General features: G+C 42.2%; 3 protein-coding genes across 5 annotated transcripts in view; all 3 read left to right on the top strand.

Annotated features, from left to right (window-relative positions):
* ap1b1 (adaptor related protein complex 1 subunit beta 1) overlaps positions 1-4,657 on the top strand; it is a 30,750-nt gene extending 26,093 nt beyond the window's left edge. For all 3 annotated transcript variants that reach the window (XM_080434120.1, XM_080434119.1, XM_080434118.1), the window contains exon 22: positions 3,006-4,657. In XM_080434120.1, coding sequence (XP_080290246.1) covers positions 3,006-3,080 — 75 coding nt within the window. In that variant the 3' untranslated portion in view covers positions 3,081-4,657. The remainder of the gene's footprint in view (positions 1-3,005) is intronic.
* A 6,133-nt stretch (positions 4,658-10,790) lies between these two features.
* On the top strand, positions 10,791-20,465 carry rasl10a (RAS-like, family 10, member A; the record flags this gene model as incomplete). Its single annotated transcript, XM_080434131.1, has 3 exons — positions 10,791-11,006; positions 16,357-16,481; positions 20,059-20,465. The coding sequence occupies 3 exons, from the start codon at positions 10,791-10,793 to the stop codon at positions 20,327-20,329; spliced, it is 612 nt and encodes a 203-aa protein (XP_080290257.1). The 3' UTR covers positions 20,330-20,465.
* A 3,145-nt stretch (positions 20,466-23,610) lies between these two features.
* osbp2b (oxysterol binding protein 2b) overlaps positions 23,611-24,129 on the top strand; it is a gene marked incomplete at its 3' end in the record, with an annotated part of 66,899 nt that continues 66,380 nt past the window's right edge. Inside the window, exon 1 of the mRNA XM_080433566.1 lies at positions 23,611-23,861. Coding sequence (XP_080289692.1) covers positions 23,695-23,861 — 167 coding nt within the window. The 5' untranslated portion in view covers positions 23,611-23,694. The remainder of the gene's footprint in view (positions 23,862-24,129) is intronic.

Genomic DNA, 24,129 nt, shown 5'->3' with positions numbered 1-24,129 from the left:
ATCACTATAATGGTAGTCAAGCCCCTTTGAATGGTTTATGGCATTCCACTCCCCTCTCCCTCAGATTCGCTCCACTCCCCTCATTGAATATTCTAAAAGAACTTGTTTAATCATTTTGTTTTGCATAGTAAAAAAATATATATATTATGGTTTCATTTACTTAAGCATAATATACGTTTTTGTTTATCAAATGGTAAGTAATAACAGGAAGATGCATAGATTTCTGTCAAATAAGGTAACGCATGGTTACTGTCATGCATTGTCACCCCACAAAGGCCCATTCTGAGCCAGGAATCACCCTGGCTACTCTCTCTGCCCATTATGGAGTGTGTTTGTCTTAGAATGTCTGAATGTCTGTCTGGTCCACAGCGTTGACCTTGGTGTCTCCTCCCAGCTTATTACTCAGTCTGCTTGTTTGTATTCATAGTGTGGAATTTAATGCATTTTAGTATCCTCAGTCAGTACTGCTACTTAATTTTGTCAATTGGTCCTGCCTAGTAAACATGCTTATAATTATAAATTGCCAATCTCAGTTTTGTTGAGAATCATTAGGTGACTTTTCCTGATATACTGTACACAATTATGACAAATCCATGATTAGTCTATTGCCCTTGAGGTAAGTCATAGAATTTGACTTGTGTAATCAAGATTTAGTGAGTGTGGTTTGTCTGTGATTTTCTGTTCTTGTTTATTTGATTTTCATGTCCTTCTTTTGTTTTTTATTATTTCCCTCCGTCTGCCTCCATTTGTGGTGTTGCTTCGTTTATTCAGGACTTGGAGGTTGGTTTTTGTTTTGTCAACATCTTTTAATCCTTTCTTTAATTTCAATATTTTTTTTTAATCTCCTTTCTTCTCTGGTCTCATTCACTTTAATAAACCTGGGAAGCTCATCCTGATTAACCTATGGATTCCATCATAAGATGTACTTTGTAGACTTTAATGTGCAACGTGCACTCATCTGCTTATCGCCGCTCTGTGCTTCTGTCTGCTGCATGGCCCCATTCCCGTCTCTTGGCACAGCACATGAAAACCAAGCTGCCCATGGCCTTTTGTTGACACTAGCTATCTTTAGGGCTGAATAAGTAAAACCCTGCCATTGCATTATTCCTTGATTCTCTTGGACCTATGACGGTTTCTCTTTGCCCTTTTAGAACAGACTGTCAAGTTTATCTGAGCTGGGGGAGTATATTAGCTTTTATGGCGTTTGCTTTAGCTGATTTTGGCCTAATTCTGATATCACACCGTTTAATTTGGCTTCAGCTCTCCCATGATGCCTCACTATTTGTATCTCAACCTATTTTCAAGTACAGCGGAGTGTCCGCATCTCCCATCCCCTGTCCCCATGGCAACAATGTGACCAATGGTATTAGTTGATTTTCCCCATCCCACCTCAGTTTATAATTGCAATGGTTTGTGATTAAGTGATGCATTTTCAACACAGAAATGGACACCCCTTTGTCGCCATGCCATTTGCACACCCCGCCAATGTGCCTCTCTGCCGTCTATATGATTGACGGTAGACTTTAGATTTTAACACATTTAAGTGACGTTTTAATAATGTAGGGCAAGTCCTGTTTTGCTATACTACTGTAGATAGGCCAATGCAAAATCTATAACTTTAACCTAGTGACCTAGTAATGTGTAAATAGTTAAGCTCATAATAAACCTTAGTATTTTCTGTCTTTCAACTTGTACTTTGTTGTTGTTGATGCCTCCCCTTGCACTGTAATGTCTCTTTTATTGAAAAGCATACAGCCAACTAAAATTGGGTATAGGTGCAAGACAAAATCAACACCTACATAGACATGGGGAAAAAATATCTACACACTTAATTAAGGTCCCATAAGTGTTATTGCTGCAATGTGTAAATATTTTGTGAAAGTACCAATACTCATACCCACAATATCATCACTATCTGTAGATATTGGAGTATTTGGTTAAAAATATTTTGATATCTGATTTAGTCCAGCTATATAATTCAGTTTCAGTGTACAGAATTAACGAGGTAATAGTAACTAGTAAGACTAAATTGAATACAAGCGGAATATCCTGCGCATGCCACACTACCCGGACCATTTTTACTCGATGGGAAAAGAGCTGCTTCTATACAGAGCATCCTCGTTTTCTCACACTGCTGACAGTAGAAAACTTGTCTGAAGGTTGCTGCTAGCAGCATGCATAAGTAAAGAGACCAAAGTTCATTGAGTCAGCAGCCAAGGAGCTGCACAACATTCTCAACCTTCTGGCATTGTTAAACTGTATTTGTTGAACAGTGCTCCTTGAGGACAGCCAGGGTCTTAGTGTTATCTTGAATTCATTTTGTCCAACTCCCCAGCAGTCAGACTGACACCTCAGATTGATAATGGACCCCCAGGCTATAGTTGAGTGAAGCATTTAGAGAATGGCTCGAGTCTAATCCTGCTACCATATACTGTAATTAGAAGGCTTACGCATTTTCTTGTAAAATATCCTGTTCCAGGCACTCAGAAATAGTGGCTGCTTCAGTATGAGCACACCTTGAAAATATTTTGTGAGGATTTATCAGATCCTGAAGCTAATCCCAGTTTGGAGTAACATAAAAAGTGCCTGTAGCTAGTAAAATTCCATAAGTGGGTGGAAGGGAGGATATCGTTTATTAGATGTTTATTAGAAAGATAATGCTTTGATTGTGCTAAAGTCTGTTACACCAGAAATTAGAAATCTCCTTAATGTCATCAAAGTCATAAAGGAATATAATCTGACCAATAATCAACTAGTGTCAGTGCATGCATTTGATTCTGCTCCACTTCTCACGCAGCATCGGAGCTTTACATTAAAAATCAAGGCTAAAGAAGAAAATCTATCTTTTGTCCCTTAATGTGATTCACAATTTAAGTGTACCGTACTTTCTAAACCCATCCTCACTAAACGACATCTACAATAACTCTCTCTCATTACAATTCTATATTATGTCTACCTTCCCATACACAGCATGACCCTCCCCTGTCTCTTCTCTCCGTTCTCAGGTGTCTCTGAAATGCAGAGCCCCAGAGGTATCCCAGTGTGTGTTCCAGAGCTACGAGGCAGTGCTGAAGAACTGAATCACTCACAGACTAAGAGTTTCTAGAGAAGCATAAGGAGCAGCCCAAAGCTCCACCTTCCGTCTCCCAGATTCCTGGAACAGGTCCTGCCCTCACCCGATTTTTCAGACCCATAGACCATTATGCGACCTTTCTCAAAACAGAAACACAAATTCTGGTTGCTTGTAGCCTGGAGACCATGGCACCTTCCTTTTTGGCATCCAGCTGCTTGATTGGGACGTTTTAACAGTTTCTTGTCGGATTCTAATACTTTTCCCATCCACATCTCTAAGACTGCAGAGGTTCATGTCCCATGTCTAGCTTTATCCCATTCTCACATTGTATGAGTTTTTGATGTTTATATATTAAACACAATGTACAATTCAGTCTCAAATGGTTCTGTCATATCGGCTAGTGCTACCCCTGCATGATTTGCAGACCCAGCAGTTTCTATGGCTTTCCTAGCTTGAGCTATTCTGGTTTGACCTTTTTTAAGGACATTTCCCCCAATGTTTTGGAACAGACTGTAAGATGAGACTTGTATTCCAATGAATGTCTTTGCTGCATGGTTATCTGTTTATGATTATCTCGCCCTCCATCTTAGCAAATCGGCGTCTATTTATAGTCTGTAATCAGCAGTCAAATCACCACAGTCGGCATATTTATTTGGGGGATTTCAAATTAAAATATGACGGTACCAGGCTCCTGTTTCCTCACCTCCTAGCGTAGGCTGTTCTTATGTAGTCGACCCCCATTTCCAAATCACCACCTGTTTAAATTGGAGTGTGTCTGTCTGGGTACAGGATGAGACACTGAATCTATATGATCCTATTTTGTTTTCTCTGTTGGCATTAACCTTTTCAACAAAAATCAAATTCGTTCCTTGTCGCAGGTCCTCCTACTGTCTCTTAAAGCAGAATGTCTTTTGTGTGCTGTGTGCATGGGTTTAAGTGTGAATTTATCCCTTTTGGTGTGTGTGTGTGTGTGTGTGTGTGTGTGTGTGTGTGTGTGTGTGAGTAATCTGAAGACTGTAGACAGAGACTGTCTTGTAATCATTCCATTTGTTTAGTTTGTGTTTGTAGTGCAATTAGTGTAAATCTGGCAGTTGGGGTGAGAGTGGCAGATATTTAGAGTCATATCTGCTGTGTGCTCTCTCACTCGGGGCCTCTTCTCTCTGCTAGCTTGATTTCTTTTTGTTTTTTCTCTGTCCTTCCACTGTAGCCTTCCATGCACCTCAGCCATCTGAGAACAATGCTTGGAGGTAAAAGAGCCGAACTATGTTTGTCTTTATAGAAAGGATATAACAACAATCAACAGCATTCAGTTTTATTTTCTGTCTTTTAAAAAGTTAATTGTTTTCTTGTCATTAGACTGAAATCTCTTTTTTCCAGTTCTGCAGGATGTATGCACTTACAGACGCCTTTTAGAGATGTGTGTGTGTTTGTGCGTGCGTGCATGTGTGTTTGTCCGGAGGTCAGGTGGGTGGTGGTTGATTCATGATGCTGGTGATGGAAAAAATCTATTATTTGATTGACTCGATTTTGTTCGATGTGTGTATTTCATTTGAGACAGAACTATTAAAACATCTGATATATTCACACAGCCTGTTTTTTTTTCATATGCATGTACAGTATGTACGTTTATTTTAAGTTTATGAACATCACAATCACATTGGACAGACAGATGAATTGCTTGAGTGTTCTAGAAGCTTTCGAAGCTGAATAAAACAAATTTGATCTAAAAACCAGAGTACAGGACTGAATCACTATAATCAGAATCAAACCTGCATACATGTTATAACAAAGGCAATATGATCATAACAAACCAGTCAAAATCTATCCATGGGAGCACTGTTTTGATTAGAGATAATGTATAGTGTATACCGATTTGCAAAATCTGTAAGTAAATTTGTTTTGCAAAAATCTGCCTCCTGGTGGCGCTATAATAACCTGACACCGTCAAATGGAAGAAAGCTTGCGACACACATTTTGTTTCACAGCGTACTTGCATCTGAGACTCCGGGCGCAGAATCGATGACAGACAGTTTTTCTTTTTTTCAAGCTACTAGGCAGGTGATTGGATGATCCCGCCCCTAGCAGCCGCTGATTGGTTCGGACACGCAGTGTTCGGCCATCTCTACTCCCTTCGCAATCCCAGACCTCCCTGAAATCAAATGCAAATGAGATTTCCGGAGGGAGGGGGTTTACCAGGCTAGCGCTATAATAGGACAATGTCAAAAGGGTGCCATTTGTTCCTCAATGTAGTGCAAATGTTAGTGCAAAGTTTCACTGCAATCGGATTCGGAGTTCATGATTTGAGGCATTTTGTTGAAAACGGCCCACTCTTGCAAACTTAAGATGTCAATCTTAGCCAATCAGGATGGAATATGAAAAATCAAACAGATTTGTCTTGATCACATGACTATAGAGATCATGTGTACCAATTTGCGAAATTTGGTAAAAAGAAATGTGTTTTACATACAGTAAGTCGGCCTCCTGGTGGCGCTATAAAGGGCAGATGTGAAAAATGCAGGGCAAAGGTTTTTCCTTGGCCTCTAGTGAGTGCACACAAAGTTTGAGACAGATTGGTGCAAATATAGGTAAAAATGCGAATCGACCTGTTATAGCACCGCCATTTCTTCCTCAGCCAAGTGGGAATGTGCATGCGTGCAAAATCTCATGGAAATCGCACGCTCCGTTCATTAATTGAGTTATTTTGTTCGAAACGGAGCACTCCTGCAAACTTTGGAAGCCAGTCTTAGCCAAAAATCTGAAAGACCTGTTTCGTTTAATGACTAGAGATACTGTGTGCCCATTTGTATGATGTTTGGACAACATCTGTAAAAGATTGTTTTGCAAAAATGTAACATAACATAGTCTTAATAACAGTGGTTGAGTACAGACCCTTGGGGTACTCCCATGCTGTTGGTGTGCAGAGATTTCTCCCCATTGACCCTGGCGCACTGTTGTCATCGAAACCCCCCGCCACACTATGACTTAAACCACTTTAAGGCTTCTGAAAACACTTCAAAATGCTTTAACTTGGACAGTAAGACAAAAGACACTGTGGTTAACTGTCAAATGTCTTTTTCAGGTCCAACAACTATGTCACTAGAGCATGTCCTTTAACCAGTAATCCATTGACCCTGTCAAGGTGAAAATAATAGTTAGTAGACTACTAACCGATGCGGGTTAGGGGGTTAGATGATTCATAATAAATTGTAACTTTGTGAAGAGAAAGAAGAAGAAGAAAGCCAACCAACCATATAAAGTGCAGAGTGAGTGATGAGTGTCATATTTACTTCCCTTAATACATTTGATACCGGAGTGATAGACCGAATTCAGAGGCTTCATGGGGTTGACGCTGTGTCACCATAATCCAAAACTGTAAGAACACTGCCTCCACAACCCTTTTCCTACAACCTAAAGGGAAACAGATCTGTGTACAGGAAGCCAATTTTCTGGCACAGCTTGGAGGCAAGGTTATCAATATGGATTTTTTTTCATGGAGCCATACACCCAGGTAGGCTACTTGTATTCAGTGACTCTCTCAATCAGAGAGTAGTGTGTGTGTTGTTCTTCGCAGTGCCTGCGTGTGTTTAGTAGACTAGACTGAATCCTCAAATTTTGAATCATATAGTGTGTGTGTGTGTGTGTGTGTGTGTGTGTGTGTGTGTGTGTGCGCGCGTGTGCGTGTACGTGTGTGTGTGTGTGTGCGTGCACTCATTAGTGACATTTTAAATACATAGCCCTGTGCTCTCATGAGCCATGGAGGTGGCTTTACAGCACTAGTGACTTGAGCATCCTTCACGGCTTGGTATTTTAATTCAGCAGACTTTAGTTGGCTTTCTTCTACCTTGAGCCAAAAGTGAAGTCTGAGTCTTATCCAATGCTGAAAGCATCCTGCTGACAGAGTGGTGCTCGAAATGGTGACATTTCAAAGTCAAGAGTTACTTAGAGAGGCTTAACCTGGGTTTGTGTTGTGTCTGCTAACACTGTTCGTACAGATGTATTCTAGAAAGCTACAGCAGGTTTCCCTGTCAACGTAATAGATACCATTGATCAGTCAGTGTGGAAAATGTTGTCTCTTTACTGTAGTGGTTATCGAGAGCAAAAGCTGTGACAACAAACGTTATGTCAGTCATCATCAGGAAGACTAAATCCCTGTAAATAACCATTGTTATTGCACTGCCCATGCCCCTCCACACACTTGACCAACTGAAGTAGTACACTGTCCCACATTAGGCAAACCATGCTATCCCACTTTATATACAGTAGGCCTATTTCCTAAAGCGGGACAAAAGAAATTCTGATTGAGATAACAAATAGAGTATATTTACACCATACTGTATAACATTTTTGATTAACATACATATAAACACATCCTTATAAAAACGTACAGGATTTTGTATTTATAAGAAATGCATACCCCCAGCCTGGAATTTCGTATTTTCATCTTGGCTGCAAGGCCACCTGGCCTTGGGTGTAGTACATTTTTTTAGGGCTCAAACGCCAAGGCGGCTATAGGCAATCAAATAAAACAATTATTTAAAAAATCTATACAAACTCCTCCTGAGTCAGAAGTTCATACTGTCACGATTTGTAAAACCGACGGACCCAAAAGTAGAACACAAACACAGAGTCCAACTGTGTTATTTGAAAACAAAGAGGGCAAAAGGGAGAGGTGGAGAGTGCTTGGAGAAAGGCTGAGGCAGGTGGGAGGCAGCAGCAGAGCAAGGGAGTGAGGTAACTGAGGCACAGGAGAAACGTAGGCTACTTGCAGTGGTGTAAAGCAACCAAGAACATTTACTCAAGTACTGTACTTAAGTAAAATTTTGTGGTATTTTTTACTTTACTGGAGTATTTCCAATGTTCAGTACTTTTACTTCTACTCCACTACATCTCAGTGGCAAATATTGTACTTTTACTCCACTACAATTATTTGAAAACTTTAGTTACTAGTTACTTTGCAGATATAATTTATTATATTATAAAACATTCGTTAACCACTTCAGCCCTATTTTATACATAGGCTATTTGAAAATAGCTGATCTACAAGCTCACAATGCCTCACATCGCTATACGTTGTGAGCTTGTAGATCTTCTATTTTCAAACATTTTAGTACTTTTACTTTTGGTACTTGAAGTATATTTTGATGCCAATACTTTTGTACTTTTACTCAAGTAACATTTTGAACACAGGCCTTTTGTAACAGAGTATTTTTTTATGTTATGGTATTGCTACTTTTACTTCAGTAAAATATCCGGGTACTTCTTCCACCACTAGCTACTAGTCAAAAACACTATGAACAAAAAACAAAGTCTGAGAACTGAAGAACATATAGGATTCTCGGAATAAATATACTAGGAGTAGGCCTAGTTGGCTGGAAGCGACCAGGGTTTAAATAAGCTGGCTGCTGTGGACTGGAGTTGATGGCTGCCAGGCAGGCAGGTAGGTGAGGGAGGCAAGGTAACAGCCGTGCCAAAACTGGAAGATGGAGCCATGCCTATGCACACACACACGCGCCCACTCACAAAGACAGACACAAGGACAAACACAAGGGCAGGACACTGACAGACTGTGACACATACAGGCTCAGTCGTGAACTAATCAGAGTCACTAAACTTGTCTGAGGGTATGGGGAGAATTCAGAATCTCAGCAAAAGACGCTGTCAGGGAAAGAGGTAGAGGAGAGACAACGGTTTAGCTGGGGCAGTGCGGGCGGGGCATCAAGGCCACCATGGCATCATGGGCATAATTTTTGAGGGGCATAATGAGGCCCCCATGAGAACCCATGAGGCCAAACTGAGGGATTGGAGCTCCCTTACCTTTAACGTTACGTTTGTCTGCCAGAGTGGTTGCTTTACCAACACATTTTTAGACAAATGAGTTTGATCACATGACACAGCTTGCAAGTTGCATTCACCCAGTTTCACTGACTTTCATCTGTCTGAGGAAGAGTCAAGAAGTGTCCCATATTAGGCATTGTCCCACACATTGCTGCAATTCTCCAAAGAAATGCTGGCAATACTATGTATAAACGGATTGTTTTCCAATAGGGGGTGCTACTACATTGTAGCCTATATATGCTGAGAGGAGAACAATTTAATCTAAACACATTGTTTAAAAATTCTGAACGAATTGTCGAAGCAAATTACGTGTCTACGGTCAGGTGTGTTTATACTGTAACTATTTGTGATACAGAATGATATTCACTCGCTACTGCAGTCAGTTCAACACAGCGCCGCGGAGCATCTCCAAAAACAAAATGAATCCAATTTGACCAATTTGGAATAAGAGAAATATAAATTATAGTCATGTGAAGTAAAATGTTGTCATTTTAATTCTGTCTGCAGCATAACAGAAGATGCTAATTTGTAAACACTGTTCGATGGGTCTTTTGGAGTCATGACCTTGAAATCGAGACCATAATTAACTAGACCTGATAATGGCAGAGCTATTTAAAAAGGAATTCTTCTTCTTTTCTTTCTTCTTTGTGTGTTTGTGTGTGTGTGTGTGTGTGTGTGTGTGTGTGTGTGTGTGTGTGTGTGTGTGTGTGTGTGTGTGTGTGTGTGTGTGTGTGTGTGTGTGTGTGTGTGGGGGTGTGTGTGGGGGGGGGGGGGGGGGGGGTCCATAATGTCTCCAGTTCATTGATATGACACGTTTCCCTCACCCAAGAACAGTTGATCAGTCGTGAGATGTTTGAATGGAAATGCTGCTTAAATAAAGCCTTCACCCAGAAATAACGAATTCCTGCTAATTTCTTTACATTTTATTTGCATTCATGTTGGCTTGTGCGCTTTCACCTGCATGACATGATGATCCTATTGGATGCACGCGAGGGAGCAACGGATTTGTCATTTTTTGCTGATATATGAGAGACAGAGAGAGAGAGAGAGAGAGAGAGAGAGAGAGAGAGAGAAGCGCATGCATAGGCTATCCAACAACAGACACGCAAGGCACAATAGGCAGGCTTACATGCCTTTACAGAAAGCGAACGTCTGCAGTCTGTGGAAAGCCATTTTCACCCTAATTACCATTCATCAGCTTCGTTTAAAAACATTTTGTGGAATCGTATATTCAACAGTAAAACACGTGGGACGTCTATCTGTAAGGACGACTGTCTGCCTGTCGGTCTCGCGTCTTCCGTGGTATGATCGAGGTGTCAGCCGTGGGCTAGTCAGTCAGTGGTAGTGGTGCATCAGCTGGAAATGAGTGCATGGGCTTGGAATGTGCAGAGACACTCATAAGATCCGTCACAGGCATGATGCCATGTGAGCTCATTTGCTGTTAGGCGAGGTTGAAAATCCATGTCCATGTGGAGACCACAGGGACAGTGATTGTGATTATGTCCATGTGGAGACGGCAGGGACAGACTTTACGCCTCCTCTTAGGGGACGAGGTGGTCGCTAGGGGATGTTGTCCCCTGAAGATGATGAGCAGAGTTTCTCCCTTTTGGAATGCAGGCACTGCGAAGAACCTCTGGAACCCTGCACGCTCTTGATTGAAGGAGTCATTCTGATCTTTTCTTTTGACTAGTATGGATTTATTTCAGCCGCGGGAGAGGTATTTGGAAGTGTAGTTTTCGTTGCCCCCATGGGAGCCATGGATGATGTATTCGTTTAATTGCAGCACTACTACCCACAAACACTGATCACAAAACAGTCGGTCCTCACAATATACTGTAGTTGTTGTTGTCGCTGTCCGTGGTCCTGAACTTGTGCTCCAGGGATGGTTGAAACGCTGAGTATCGCAGTTATCGGCGCTCCCGGAGTCGGGAAAACTTCTATCATACGCCAGTTCATCTATAATGATTTCTCAGAGGAGTACACGCCGACCAGGACCAGATATGTGTACAGACCCTCCGTCATATTGAATGGCAACATGTACGAGCTGAAGATTTTAGATGTCCCGCCAATTTCCTCCTTTCCAGCAAGCTCCAGCCAGGTAATATTTATATTTAAGACACTGGTGGCCTACCCAATACAGTATATGGTTGTGGTTGTTGTTGTTGTTGTTGTTATTGTTGTTGTTATTATTGTTATTATTATTATAATGTTTTTTTGTCAGATTGATTGAAAGCAGGTTTTAGTTATTTATTTCCTTAATTCTCAACTTAATTGTTTATAACACAGTATTCTGTTTACGACTGTGGGTAACCCTCGAAGACAAAATACCAATTTTATTTATCCTACCACTGCCAGATGTCCCCAGTTGCTATGGATACCTGGTTGACTTGAGCCTTGGAGAGCATACAGTTCTTTGACTTGAACTCTCTCTCTCTCTCTCTCTCTCTCTCTGTCTCTCTCTCTCTTTCTCTCTGACCCTTCGAGTCTGTTACCTTCCCCCAGGGAACAATGCCAGCTTGTATGATAGTGTTGCAGGGCTATTATTGTTGTACTGCTGTAAAATTATGGAAAAATGCCACATGATTTTGGATTAAAATAAAATCATTTATATTTCATTTATCCTTGCTGAGCCTCGTACCTTATGTGTACTGTTAACATTATTCCTCCAAAACAGACAACAAGTTGTGCTTTGGGGTTCAAGAGAATCTTTGTTGATTGCTTCTGTACAGATAATTGTGCTGTAAGCATTATCTATAAGCACTTTAATAGGCTTTCACTTAAATAATGTATAAATAGGTTCCAGCTCAAAATATATTTCAAGCTAATTCATATCTTTATTTACACACTATGATATTTTTTGTTGTGTCAAGAAATGAACTGAATATGATTATATGCAACCACACTGTATTTTAAGCCTCTGCTGTCTTGACAAGTGTAACAAACCCTCGCCTCTGAGGAGCAGCTATAAAGCTCCCAAGATGGACATTTCCAAGGTTGCTATAGACAGAGCTCCCGTACAATCCCTGATTGTATGGTACTTGCTTCTAGAAGCCCCCCCCCCCCCCTCACACTCACAGGAGAGCTGCCACATAGGAGAAAGCGCATCTGAGCCAGAGGCCTCTTGAAGTGTCAGCATGTTCTACACAGTAAACACTGTGTTAACACAAAGGGAAGATTACAACTTACAATGAACATCCTACTAGTGAAGGGAAACAGATGTAATATGGTGCTAGGATGCATTAATAGGGTTGTACCTCTATTCTCAGAGATCTTCAATATATAGGCAATCTAATTGAGTTTCTTCTATCTTAATCGTGTTTAACCCCCTTTAGGGAACAGGCAGGCAGGTGTAAACAGAAAGTGTGCATGTGTGCGTTTCCTGTGTCTCCCCCTGAGTCACATTAAGAGATTTCATGAGCACAGCTGTTCATTTTCTCACATTGTAGCATATTGTTCCATATTGTTGCACCATATTATTCCATCAGTTCTCCATTTCAGAATGGAATTGGGCTGCATTGAACGAGGGGCGTTCAGTGGATCCTCTGTGTAAGGAATATGGGCAAAGAAGCCCATTAACTGCGCGCAACGACAAGATTTCGATCAGACAGATTTATGGTTATCCATTTGTTCCAGAATGGTCCTGAAAGATGGGTTGTAGTGTTTCTGCCCATATCCTGGTCCGTGTGTTCTAAAGCCATGTCTCTTTCTGTGTTTGATGTGATCTATTCATTATGACAGGACTGGTGGGATATCAGATGATTTCACCACCCACCCTTTCCGTGACCCACTGGTCATGCCCCCATGCTCTGCACAGAAATGTAACCTGGGTCAGGGTCACTGGACACAATGCTGTAGCAGGGCTGACACACACAAAGACACCTGATTGAGATGTACTTCCATTACCAGAGCGGATTGAATTAAAGCATGCAGCCCTCTTAGAGGACTGCAGGGAACAAAAGACTAATAGAGAGAAGAGACGGAATCTGCTGCAGTCTATTAGCTAGGTTACATAGAGTTTAATGGACACTGTTAAAATAAAGTTTACCAAATGGGGTTTCATTGTTTCCCTCATAAAAGATGGTGAACGAGCTGCACAACAGAGCAGGCTGAGGCCGTGCGCCTCCACGCCGAGGCGGCATAGTTAGTTCTGAAACACTAAAGGCTAATTTAGGCCAATACAACTGTTTTTCCACTTGAAAATCTATTTTCAGCAAGCATCATAACCATACAACCAAGTATAAAAGACTCATTTTGTCCATGTCCATCTCTCCAGCATTGGCAGAGTATAAATTAAGAATATAGGTCTAGGCTATTTTTGACAATGGTGTCCCCAAAATAGGGACACCAGGGTTAATGTGGAACTGGCAACATTCCATGATTTTACCGTGAGTCTGATGGAAATAATAATATGTTTGCTGTGCGGCCTCGCCGGCCTGGCTGCCTGTTGCTGTTTGTGTTTGGCGAGCATCTGTCACAGTCTGTCAATGGGATGTGATGACAGATGGATTCAAGGCAGCATATCAGGCACCTTTTTTGTTTTTCTATTATGTTATATGTTTGGGGGGGTGGGGGGGTTCTTGTGATAATGTATCACTATGGCTCCCTCCCACACAAAATGCTCTTTCACTCTCTGCCCATTGTTTGTGGTTATCTCAGTCAATAGAATACCATCTATGATAATGATATGGAATTGATTTGCCTCTTATCTGGCGTCAGGTAAAACAGCGCATGAATCATTCTGTGCCCTTTTTAGCAGAGCCTTGAGATAGGAGCTGTCAAACACATGCATACATACTCAGGCCACTCACAGGCCTGGCAGAAATGTGAGACGCATGTGCATCTGTAATACACGTAACATAATGTTATGCTCGGTGCATGCACTGACTTGTGAGTGTAATGTAAGTCATTTCCCTTTCAAAAGCTTACACAACATTAATCTAAATGTTTGTTCCCTTTTACAGAGGAGAGGCAGGTGAGAAGCCAGCACCACATCCACAGCTTGATTAGCAAACAAACCCTACAGGTGTACAGTCTGGTTCTGATGGTATAGGTCACCCATGAAATGTTACGCACAAGGGATGTAAGAAATTCTAGGATCTTATTGACCAGTGTGACCAAGTTTGGGCTCATCTTCAGAAAGCACACAGCCTTCCCCCAACTGCTTGTAATGTCAACTCTCTTAAGTGTGAGCACTTGTCTTATGCATCACAACAAGCATCCAATACCAGTGAGCTGCCCTCTCTTTATCATGTAGGACATGACGGCTTTGTCATAGTCTGATAAAAACTCATCAGCATGCATGGTTGTCTGGGAAACATGCTTTGTTTGGCTCTAGAAATACACAGTAAAATGTGGAGTGCTAAATGTACTCTCAAAGTGTACACTTTCAGAGTTAAATTAACACCATTTTACTATGCAGATTTCTTTAGTTGTGTGTCTTTCAAGGTTAAATCAATAATAAGGATGAGATGCTCTACCAATATAGATACATAGACACACCCTCAAATGCATTATTTGTATTTCTTTGACTGTATCTACTGGTATTATCTTGCTTGATTTGTTTCTCACTCATTTTCCCTGGGTTTTCTTATTTTTTTTACCTTTTCTTTTTCTCCGAAGAGGTTGGTGTGTTGAGTTCCAACACTGCAGTGTTGGATGTACTGTTAGCCCCTCCCCCACATTAAAAACAAGACCTGGGTGACAAAGAGATATGGGATGAGAGAACACAAGGTTCTATTTTTAGCTCACAGTGATATGAGACTGCATCTGAAGCACCTACTGTAGAATGGATGCCAACAAGTATATATCACATTGTCAGCTTTGCATTGTACATGAAGATGTACAGTATGCATTGTACATCTCTCAGGGAGATAAGTGATGATTCTGTTGAACATTTCTGAAACTTAATATATATATATAAATATATTGGGATACGTGTTTTGGGATGTAGGCGACGACACACTGAAATGAAAGCATGTTTTTGCATGCATTTTGATTCAGGAAATCAGATGATAATTATCTCTGAGATATGCAATTTCACTTTAAACCTCAGTCACTATGTCATTTCGTAGCCTCCTTGATTATGCTCTTTCTCCCCCTTTCCCCTCTATCTTGCCCACCTTTGCTGGTAATGATCTATGCGCCTCCATGTTTGTCTGCATGCCTGATCACCCTCATTATCTCCCTGCCTGCATGCAAGCCTGTCCCTCTCACTCACTCACCTAAACGCAAGCACACTTGTGTCACAAATCCCGTCTTACAATTTAATGATGGCAAGAACGTGTTAGTAGTACTGTCATCATTAGAACTCATATCCATCACCATCGGCAGCTCCCGCGGCATCTTTACCTGCTAAGTCTACCTACCTAAGTCTAAATTCAAAAAGTAAAAATGACTTGCATAGATCATCCCAGGGAGCTAATATGCTGAGGTCATTCTGACTGATATGACTGATACCGATGCTACCATACACTATGATAAAATATGATATATTATATAATATATAATAAATATAATATAAAAGTATAATATTATTGGTGTTGTATGTTCAGATGTATTACAATGTTAACATTACTAGCCCTTGATGATATTAGTATCTTTTATTAAATTACATTTGGAATTGAGTTTTAGCCGAATCGCTAGCCTTACAGTCCATTACCCTGCCCATTAGATTATGTCTACACTGGACCAGAGGTTATGTTCACACCCCTGTTTGTACAGTACATCCCACAATCCTCTGGCACTCTTTAACCTTTCCCCTGTTCACTCAGGTCTGTGTTTTGTCTTTTCTCTTTCTTGTGGCTGTTTTTTTTCTCCCTCTCTCCCCTGATGCTCTCCTCTTTTTCTACCTCCATCTTTAAACCAGCAAAATTACTTATAGATTCACTGCACGCTGGTGATGGCAGTGGCCAGGTGGAGAGGGCATGAGTGTGAAATGAGCAGGTCACTGTGTCACGGGCATGGCTGAACTGTTTGTCCCCCTAGCAGCAGCAAGTGTATTCAATTGTGCCATGCTTTAATTATTGTGAGGAAATCATTACCATTAAACTAATAGTGCTATTTGCCCTCTGAGGCTGCACTGTGTAACAAACCTGAACAGAGTAGCAGTGCTAATCGTGGTGTATGTACTGTCATTCTAATGTTTGTCCTGACAAAACGCCCCATGTGTTTGCTTATTTTTCATGCACTGTTCCTTCTAGGTTCTTGGTCACATGCTGTGTGGACAGTGTGCACGGGTAGTTACAATGTTTTATGACTTTACAGTGGGCTGTCCCGTTCCCAAAGGCAGTGTGATCTCTAATGCATGATTAACTTGTACACCGCAGAGGACAAAAAGCCTAAGAAGCTGTTCACGAGATGGTGCTTTAGAAGAGCTTCTAATTGTAAAAAAGGATTGACTCAAATATAACTACATATCAATGTTTTCTGTCTTGTGTTTCTCTTCTAAGGAGTGGCTGGACTTGCGCTGCAGAGGGGTTCGCAACGCCAATGCTTACATCCTGGTCTACGACATCTGTTGTGTGGAGAGCTTTGAATACGTCAAGATGATTAGGCAGCAGATAGTGGAGCATAGGTATGGTCAGTAGTACGTTGTATGGTGCAAGAAATAGTCGCATACAGCTTGTTAGCTGTGGCTGCCTGGATAATATACAGTAGTGGCAATCCAAATGTGACCCTTCCCATGACAGCATGCAATCCCACAGCTCCACATGCAATTCCATGTTTCTGACAGTGTGACAGTGACAGACAGTTCACTCTTTGTGATGCCTCTTAATTCCTCCCTGCCTCATGCCAGCTCAGTAATGAAGAGGTGCGAGAGGTGCTCGCAGTAAATTCTAGTGCTGTTAAAAACAGAGAGGACAACAGAAAAGCTGTGGGCCTGTACCTACATATTGCATATTTATGAGGGAAATTATGACAAATGATTTGTCAACCTCTAAAGCGGCGCTGTTGATAAGACAATACTTACATTGCAAAGTTGAATCCCCTTGCCCTCATAACTCCAGATGTGGTGATATCTCTCATGGGGTTTATGCTCTTGGGTCAGTGGCAGAGCCATGAACAGCCAATGTGTTAATGGCCCATGAAGAAAAGCCATTATCGAAACAGCAAGGGCAAGAGAGATAAACATGGGGAAGGTGAAAAGACAGAGACACATGAAGAACAGAGTTGAGACTGATAACTGACTGAAGAAAAAAAAAAGTCTTCAGCAAGATAGCAGCACACACACGCACGCACGCACGCACGCACGCACGCACGCACGCAGGCACGCACACACACTCACACTCACACACACACACACACACACACACACACACACACACACACACACACACACACACACACACACACTATGACGATTACATTCACTTTAGCAAGAACCTTCCCCAAATAGTATAAGGCAGACATTTTTTCATCTCCCCAGACCAAAGCCCATGGTTGCCTTTGATGTAATGAACACTTTGACTGTGCTGCTTCCGCCCTTGCCCATGTCAACTCCCACCCTCCATCCTTGTGTGTGTGTGTGTGTGTGTGTGTGTGTGTGTGTGTGTGTGTGTGTGTGTGCGTGCGTGTGTGCGTGCGTGCGTGCGTGCGTGCGTGCGTGCGTGCGTGCGTGCGTGCGTGCGTGCGTGCGTGCGTGCGTGCGTGCGTGCGTGCGTGCGTGCGTGCGTGCGTGCGTGCGTGCGTGCGTGCGTGCGTGCGTGCGTGCGTACACACACACACACACACACACACACACACACACACACACACACACGTGCGTGAGCACATGCACACTTGCGCACATGCACACACAAAGACATGCGCATAGTATGTATGTGTGCACCCACACAGAGTCACATCTTGCTCAAATCCATTTTTCAGAAAACTGCCAGCCTAAGTGGATTTGTGATGGGATATTTTTAGTCTGTTGTTTTTGCAGTATCCTGCGCAAAGCAGTAAAAGGGAGATGATTATTTGGAAGTTGAACTTCTGAATTTGAGAGAAAAGAAACATAGCTGTGTTGCTATTTTAGGTTGGGTGCAAATTAAATTAACAGATTTGTGAACATCTAGGATTTTACGTTTTTTATTTACTGTTTTCAGTAATAATATGTCCTTTAACAATTACATTATTTCTTATAATACAATAATTTCCTTTTTTGCAATTTAGATTACAGTTTCCTACACATCCTTTTGCTGTGTTACACCAAGACAAATACTGTGTTCAACGCTTAACCACTTAGTTAAACCCTATATTCTGTACTTCGTTGACCGGAGTCCCCCATGGGTCTTTACAAGGTCCCCTCCTTTTTTTCCCTACTCTTTGCCGAAAATAGCCAATCTACAAGCTCACAATCTACACCTTCCCCCCTGCAGATTACAACTAACAGCATGTTGTTGATGTTGTTGTTGTTTTACTTAAAAACATCAGTTAGGGGCCCCATATTTTGGCATAAACTCAGAGATGTGCTTCCTGATTTGACTCCACATTTTTATTGTCTGTTCAGTGTTGCAAAGCAATGGAGTATTGAATGTATTTGTACATTTGCGTTAACTTACTAGTGTCAAACTGTGGAATTTCACCAAATATAATTATGCAAGTTGAGATCATTATCAGCAATGCTGATTTTGCCTAGCAACCAAGCTTTAACTACTACACATTATCAAAATACTGTAACTCTTCTGCAGTATCATCTTACCACAGTATTTAAAATTAAATGCCTAAATGTGTGACTGAGAACAATTTCACCCTTTTGTAGGCTACTTGCTATTTAGTTTTTTTAAAAAAAGGGAAAAAAAGTAGTGTTGTGAAGCAATAGACTCAATTTAAACTGCTGCCACCAAAACTTAAATCTTATATTGAAAGTGGCTTAAGGGAGGACCGAGAGCATATCTGCTCTCACTTCATAAGGATTAAGCACTGAATCAGGTATCCTCAAAAACTCAAGCTTCCGGATTCCTGAGTCACAACCTTATGCCTGCCTCCAGCTTGCCATACATCTCCTCAGTATAATATGCTGTTCAACACATTTACCCCCATACTGCGTCTCAGTCAAAGCTGATTGTGGTGGGAGGGCCCCCGGGCCTGTGAGCGTCGATCCACCAGTCCACCCCCGCACACCTCAAAAACAAAAACCATGGGAAACTGCACACAGCGATATTCACACTGTCTCAAGCAGTATGGATGCACCGTGGCTAATTTCTGGACATGGATGTACGAGTTAATTGAAGTAACATGCATGAATACACCCACACACGCGTACAAGAAAATAAACAGCTGTCCGTTCACACTGCTCATGTGCACACAAGCAGTCATGCTGCACCAATCAGGTCACAATACGTTAGCTGACCCTGTGTGATAGAATGTGCCAGCTAGACTGCGGAAGTGTTGTCACATTTCTGATGTCACTGACCTGTGACCTTCAGGCTGTTAGTGGGGAGAAGAGGAGGGAGACAGATTAGTTTGCCAGAGCTTTGGGTAATTACTCACCTTCAGTCATCCACATCCACCTCCACATCCTCAAAGACATAAAAAAAAAATCACACCCTGTGTGAAGTGGGCGGTGTCTTCCTAGCTAACCACAATACTGAATGGAGTCAACCAATATATATGCTTTGATCTGAAAGAGCCACTTAGTGTCAGCATGTGTCTTGCTAGCTAATCACAATACTGAATGGAGTCGATCAATCATGTACAAAAGATAAATACATTTATCTTTTGTAAAACACACTTTATGATGGACAAAACCATAACTTAAAAAAAACAATAATTTGGTTTTTTTTAAGTTATGGTTGCTTATATAGGGCTATGCACATGTGTCATGTGACACTGGCCAATCACATAGGGCTATGCACATGTGTCATGTGACACTGGCCAATCACAGTCCTGAATAGATTGTGATTGGCCAATCACAGCGCAGGATAATTGTACAAACTTTTAGGGCCGGTTTCACTGCCCAAGATATTTGTACATTTTTCCAAATCTCACTTATAGGGGCGGTTTCACCGCCCAAAAACATGGCATTTTGATTTATGTGAAGCAGTGTTTTATTTTTTAACATAAAACACAGAGTAAATACTACCACATCTTCTCTCTTGCTTCAACAGCATCCTTTGCTCCCCCATCCTTTGTATGACCTTTGTTTGACCTCCCCTGTGCTATTGTAGGGAAGGCAGCAACAGTGAGGTGCCAATCCTGGTGGTCGGCAGTAAGAGAGACCTACAGCGGCATCGCTTCACCCCGCGCAGAGCGGTCTCCGTGCTCGTGAAAAAGACCTGGAAGTGTGGCTACGTGGAATGCTCTGCCAAGTTCAACTGGCATGTGGTCCTGCTCTTCAAAGAGCTGCTGGGTATCGCTGTGGCACGAGGCACGCGTCAGAATCACACCTCCATCCGTCTGCAAGGGGCGCTACAAAGGAACCGCTGTACGATCATGTGACCCTGCAGTGACGCTCCCTCCTCCTCCTCCCGCATCAACCATCCCTTCCTCAGGAGTGGAGTGGAGTGGGGATGGAGAACAGAACTTCTATCTAAATGGCTGGAAAAATATATACCCTGAGGCCTCCTGCTTTACTGAGCTGATTATTCATACTGAGGTTTGTTAAGCCTTATTTAGGCTATACTTCGTCAAATTGCGGTGTCACTTGCAGAAAATAACAGATTTTCATGCTTTGTTTTTGGCGAGTGACATCGTCTTGCGCTGTAAAATACATTCACTCCTCCCATGCCCATCCAACCACTTCCTAGTCAAACCCTTTCAAATGGTTATCAGATGTTAATGAGGGAGAGGTGGAAGGTGTAAAAGGAAAAGTATAAGAGCTTCTCTTTGCATCAGCCTGCCAGACAGCTATCATGTATGTGAGATCATGTTGTGCTTCCTAGATCACACTGCAACAAGTCTTACCAGCGACAGCCTTTTGGCTGTGACTGTGACAAAGCTGTGCTTTTAAGTCCCACAACGGAGAGCAATATCATTGAGTCTTCCCTTTCGAAAGCATTTGTCATGTTCAGCAAGGTGGACAGGATACACATACAACTACACGTTTCTGGATTCCTTGTCAGGTAATATGTACAGTACTGTAGGAAAAGATAGGACAGTGAGTGAGGTAGATATGATAAATAAAATGTAGCTTATCTGTGGTGAAATTATCATGAAAGAGAACTTTTTAGATTCTTAATTGCAGTCTTCATTGTCTTGTACACCTGGTAAACTGAATCTTGTGGGCAAAATTGCTTCTTGTGGTATACTAAAAGCTATTGTTTCAGAGGGAGAGTTTCCGTAGGTTGCGCGCCATGTCTCGCGCTGACAATAAAAGATCTACAATCTCACAACGTGTCACCACGTTGTGAGCTTGTAGATCAGCTATTTTCGGTGCGTGACACCTGCTTCATGGTTGTCTTGCAGCAGAAAACACTGCAGCCCCTTATCATGATGTACTGTAGGACTTTAATCTTCACCCTCATTTCCTGACTGTTTTGGGTGAATACATTACATCAAGGGACTTGCAGGAGGCTGCAGAGGTTGGAGGGAGGGGGGGTGTATTTTTATAACCACTTAAGCCCTACATAAATGTACACAAGAAACAGTGTAAATAGGAGATCTACAACCTCACAATGAGTTGTCACGTAGTGAGCTTGTAGATTTGCTATTATCACTATTTTTTAAATTATTATTATATTTAATTTGCCCAAAATAGGGACGGTCAATGTGGTTAACATAATTATATATATAATATTTTATATTTTTTTATTGTTAAATTGGGATATTATCAATACATTTCCCAAAAGGAAATGCATGCTTTAATTCAGTCTGACCAGAAACAGGGATAAAAACCACTGGCAATTAAAAATGAATTACCAGAGGGGGAATATCAAAAGCAGAGGCATGACACCCCCGCCCCCTGCCCCAATTGAATTGTATTCGGGCAAGAAGACACATGGAGTAGCTACATGGCAAAATATAATACTGATGTTTCATTTTTAGAAGTAGGAAGTATAGTATTAAAATCATTGAGGCTTGTCCTGACCGCCTATAATCACTATACTGTTTATGCCTCACATGATTAGAATTGCTTCATGCTCACAGACGCACACTTTAGGGAGCAAGGAGACATTCATAATTACTCCCACCAAAGACACATAGACATCCCAAGAGTATATCAGAGAAACACAGGGGACCTTAAGAGCTGACAGTGAAATGACATGACAACATGTTGATTTTCATTTGATTAGGCCTGAATAGTCTGTGAATATTGCTGCACTGAATTATCTGTGAATATTGCTGCGCTGAAAGTAAATAAGCCGACTGTATATAAAGATGATTAATGGAATCATTGATTTGCATGCTTATGTTGGTAGAGGAGCCAACAGGTCAGGATTTAATTGCACTGATTGTGAAAATGTGATATTGTGTTTCATTTTGTAATACATTATTTTCTGACACAGTTTATGGGCAACTGAGTGGTTTGGATGTGGTAGCAGTATACTGGCATGTCATGTGAGAGCACAAGCTCAAACATTGTGTTAAAACACCCTATGAGGACAGATGGCTTTGTTTATTTCTAATAAAATAAATATGTAGCAGCCAGGGATAAACTAAAAAGCAACTGCTTGTAGCACGAGTTGTCATTAATTTGTCTCTGTATGTTTCCAAATAAAAAGGGCTACAGTTTTTTTATCAGAAACATTACACATGTTTATTTTTACTGTGTTGGTAGTTTGTGAGTAATTTTGCTTTTGACAATTTAATTATTAAAATACATTTGAAAAATGCGATCTTATCTTGTCATCTGTCATTTTTCCCCGATCCAATGTGCAACATTGAAACCATAGAATCGTAAGTGTGACAACGTCGCCACCGTGTGGTAAAACATCAATCATTCACTGAATAAAATCCTAAAGCAGCTGCTATGCAGAGCAGACAGACAGCGCTTTAAACCCCAACTCAGCGGAGATGAAGGACAGCCTGGGCCACGTTACGTACAAGTGGTGGCCGGTGGCCCTGACAAGTGACCATATTAAATAAGATATAGGGGTTTTAGGCATATCCTAGTTGACAATATGAAAGTTTCTGTCTGTGTGTGCGTGTGCGCGTGTGTGCGTGAGAGAGAGAGAGAGAGAGAGAGAGAGAGAGAGAGAGAGAGAGAGAGAGAGAGAGAGAGAGAGAGAGAGAGAGAGAGAGAGAGCGTGAGAGAGAGAGAGGGGGGAGAGAGAGGGGGGCAGAGAGAGGGAGAGAGGAGGGATAGAGAGAGAGAGGGGGCAGACAGAGGGAGGGAGGGAGAGAGAGAGAGAGAGAGAGAGAGAGAGAGAGAGAGAGAGAGAGAGAGAGAGAGAGAGAGAGAGAGAGAGAGAGAGAGAGAGAGAGAGTTCCTAGATTCCTCCCAGTCCCAGACAGGATTGAATGTGGAATCCCAGCATTGAATTCAACAACAACAAGCCACACATCAGATCAGTCCCATCATGCCAGGTGTTCAGCAGACATAACGGAACCCTCTGCAGTCTGACTCTGCATCATCACAGTGTGTCGGCGGCATCGTCCTGTCTGTCATCATTCCGCCGCTGCAGGTCCATTCCAGCGTCATGTGAAAAGGGACGCGCAGTGTTTATTCGTCCTCCCCCCGCGTACCCTTCTCCTCCTCCTCCTCCTCCTCCTCCTCCTCCTCCTCCTCCTCCTCCTCCATCGTGCTCATCCGTGTGTGTGTTGAGTGAGCAGCAGCAGCCCCGGGTAGGACAGCATCCTCACCGCGGCCCCGTCCCGTCGTCACCCTGCAGCCCTCACCGTGTCACCGTGCGGCGGAGCGGAGGATGAGCGACCTGGGGACTAAAGGCTCGGCGCCCACCTCCGGCTCCGCCGCGGCCCCGGCGCCGGGGTCGGACACCTATAAAGGCTGGCTTTTTAAATGGACAAACTACCTGAAAGGCTACCAGCGGCGATGGTTTGTCCTCAGCAATGGCCTGCTGTCGTATTACAGGTAAAATATGCACACGCGGCGTTTATTTGCCATTTTATTGCCGAGCATTGGGCTGTGTGTCAGCAGCGCATCATGACAGCTGGCTGGCTGCCTCAGCTGGCTGCTTGCTGCTAGCAGGCTAACGTTAGCTGGCTGTCAGAGGGGTGATGATGATGGGAGTCAGCAGTATGTTTACATGGAAATGGCAATTCCATCGTGAATTTACACCGTTTCATTTTGCCAGTGCTTGCTGGCAGTGGAGAGGTAGCCTACCACGCACTGTAGGCCT

Source organism: Gymnoscopelus braueri, assembly GCF_963280865.1.
Source record: "Gymnoscopelus braueri genome assembly, chromosome: 7".
NCBI lineage: Eukaryota > Metazoa > Chordata > Actinopteri > Myctophiformes > Myctophidae > Gymnoscopelus > Gymnoscopelus braueri.
The sequence above is the reverse complement of the archived record's forward strand: the minus strand, read 5'-3'. Positions and strand labels throughout refer to the sequence as shown.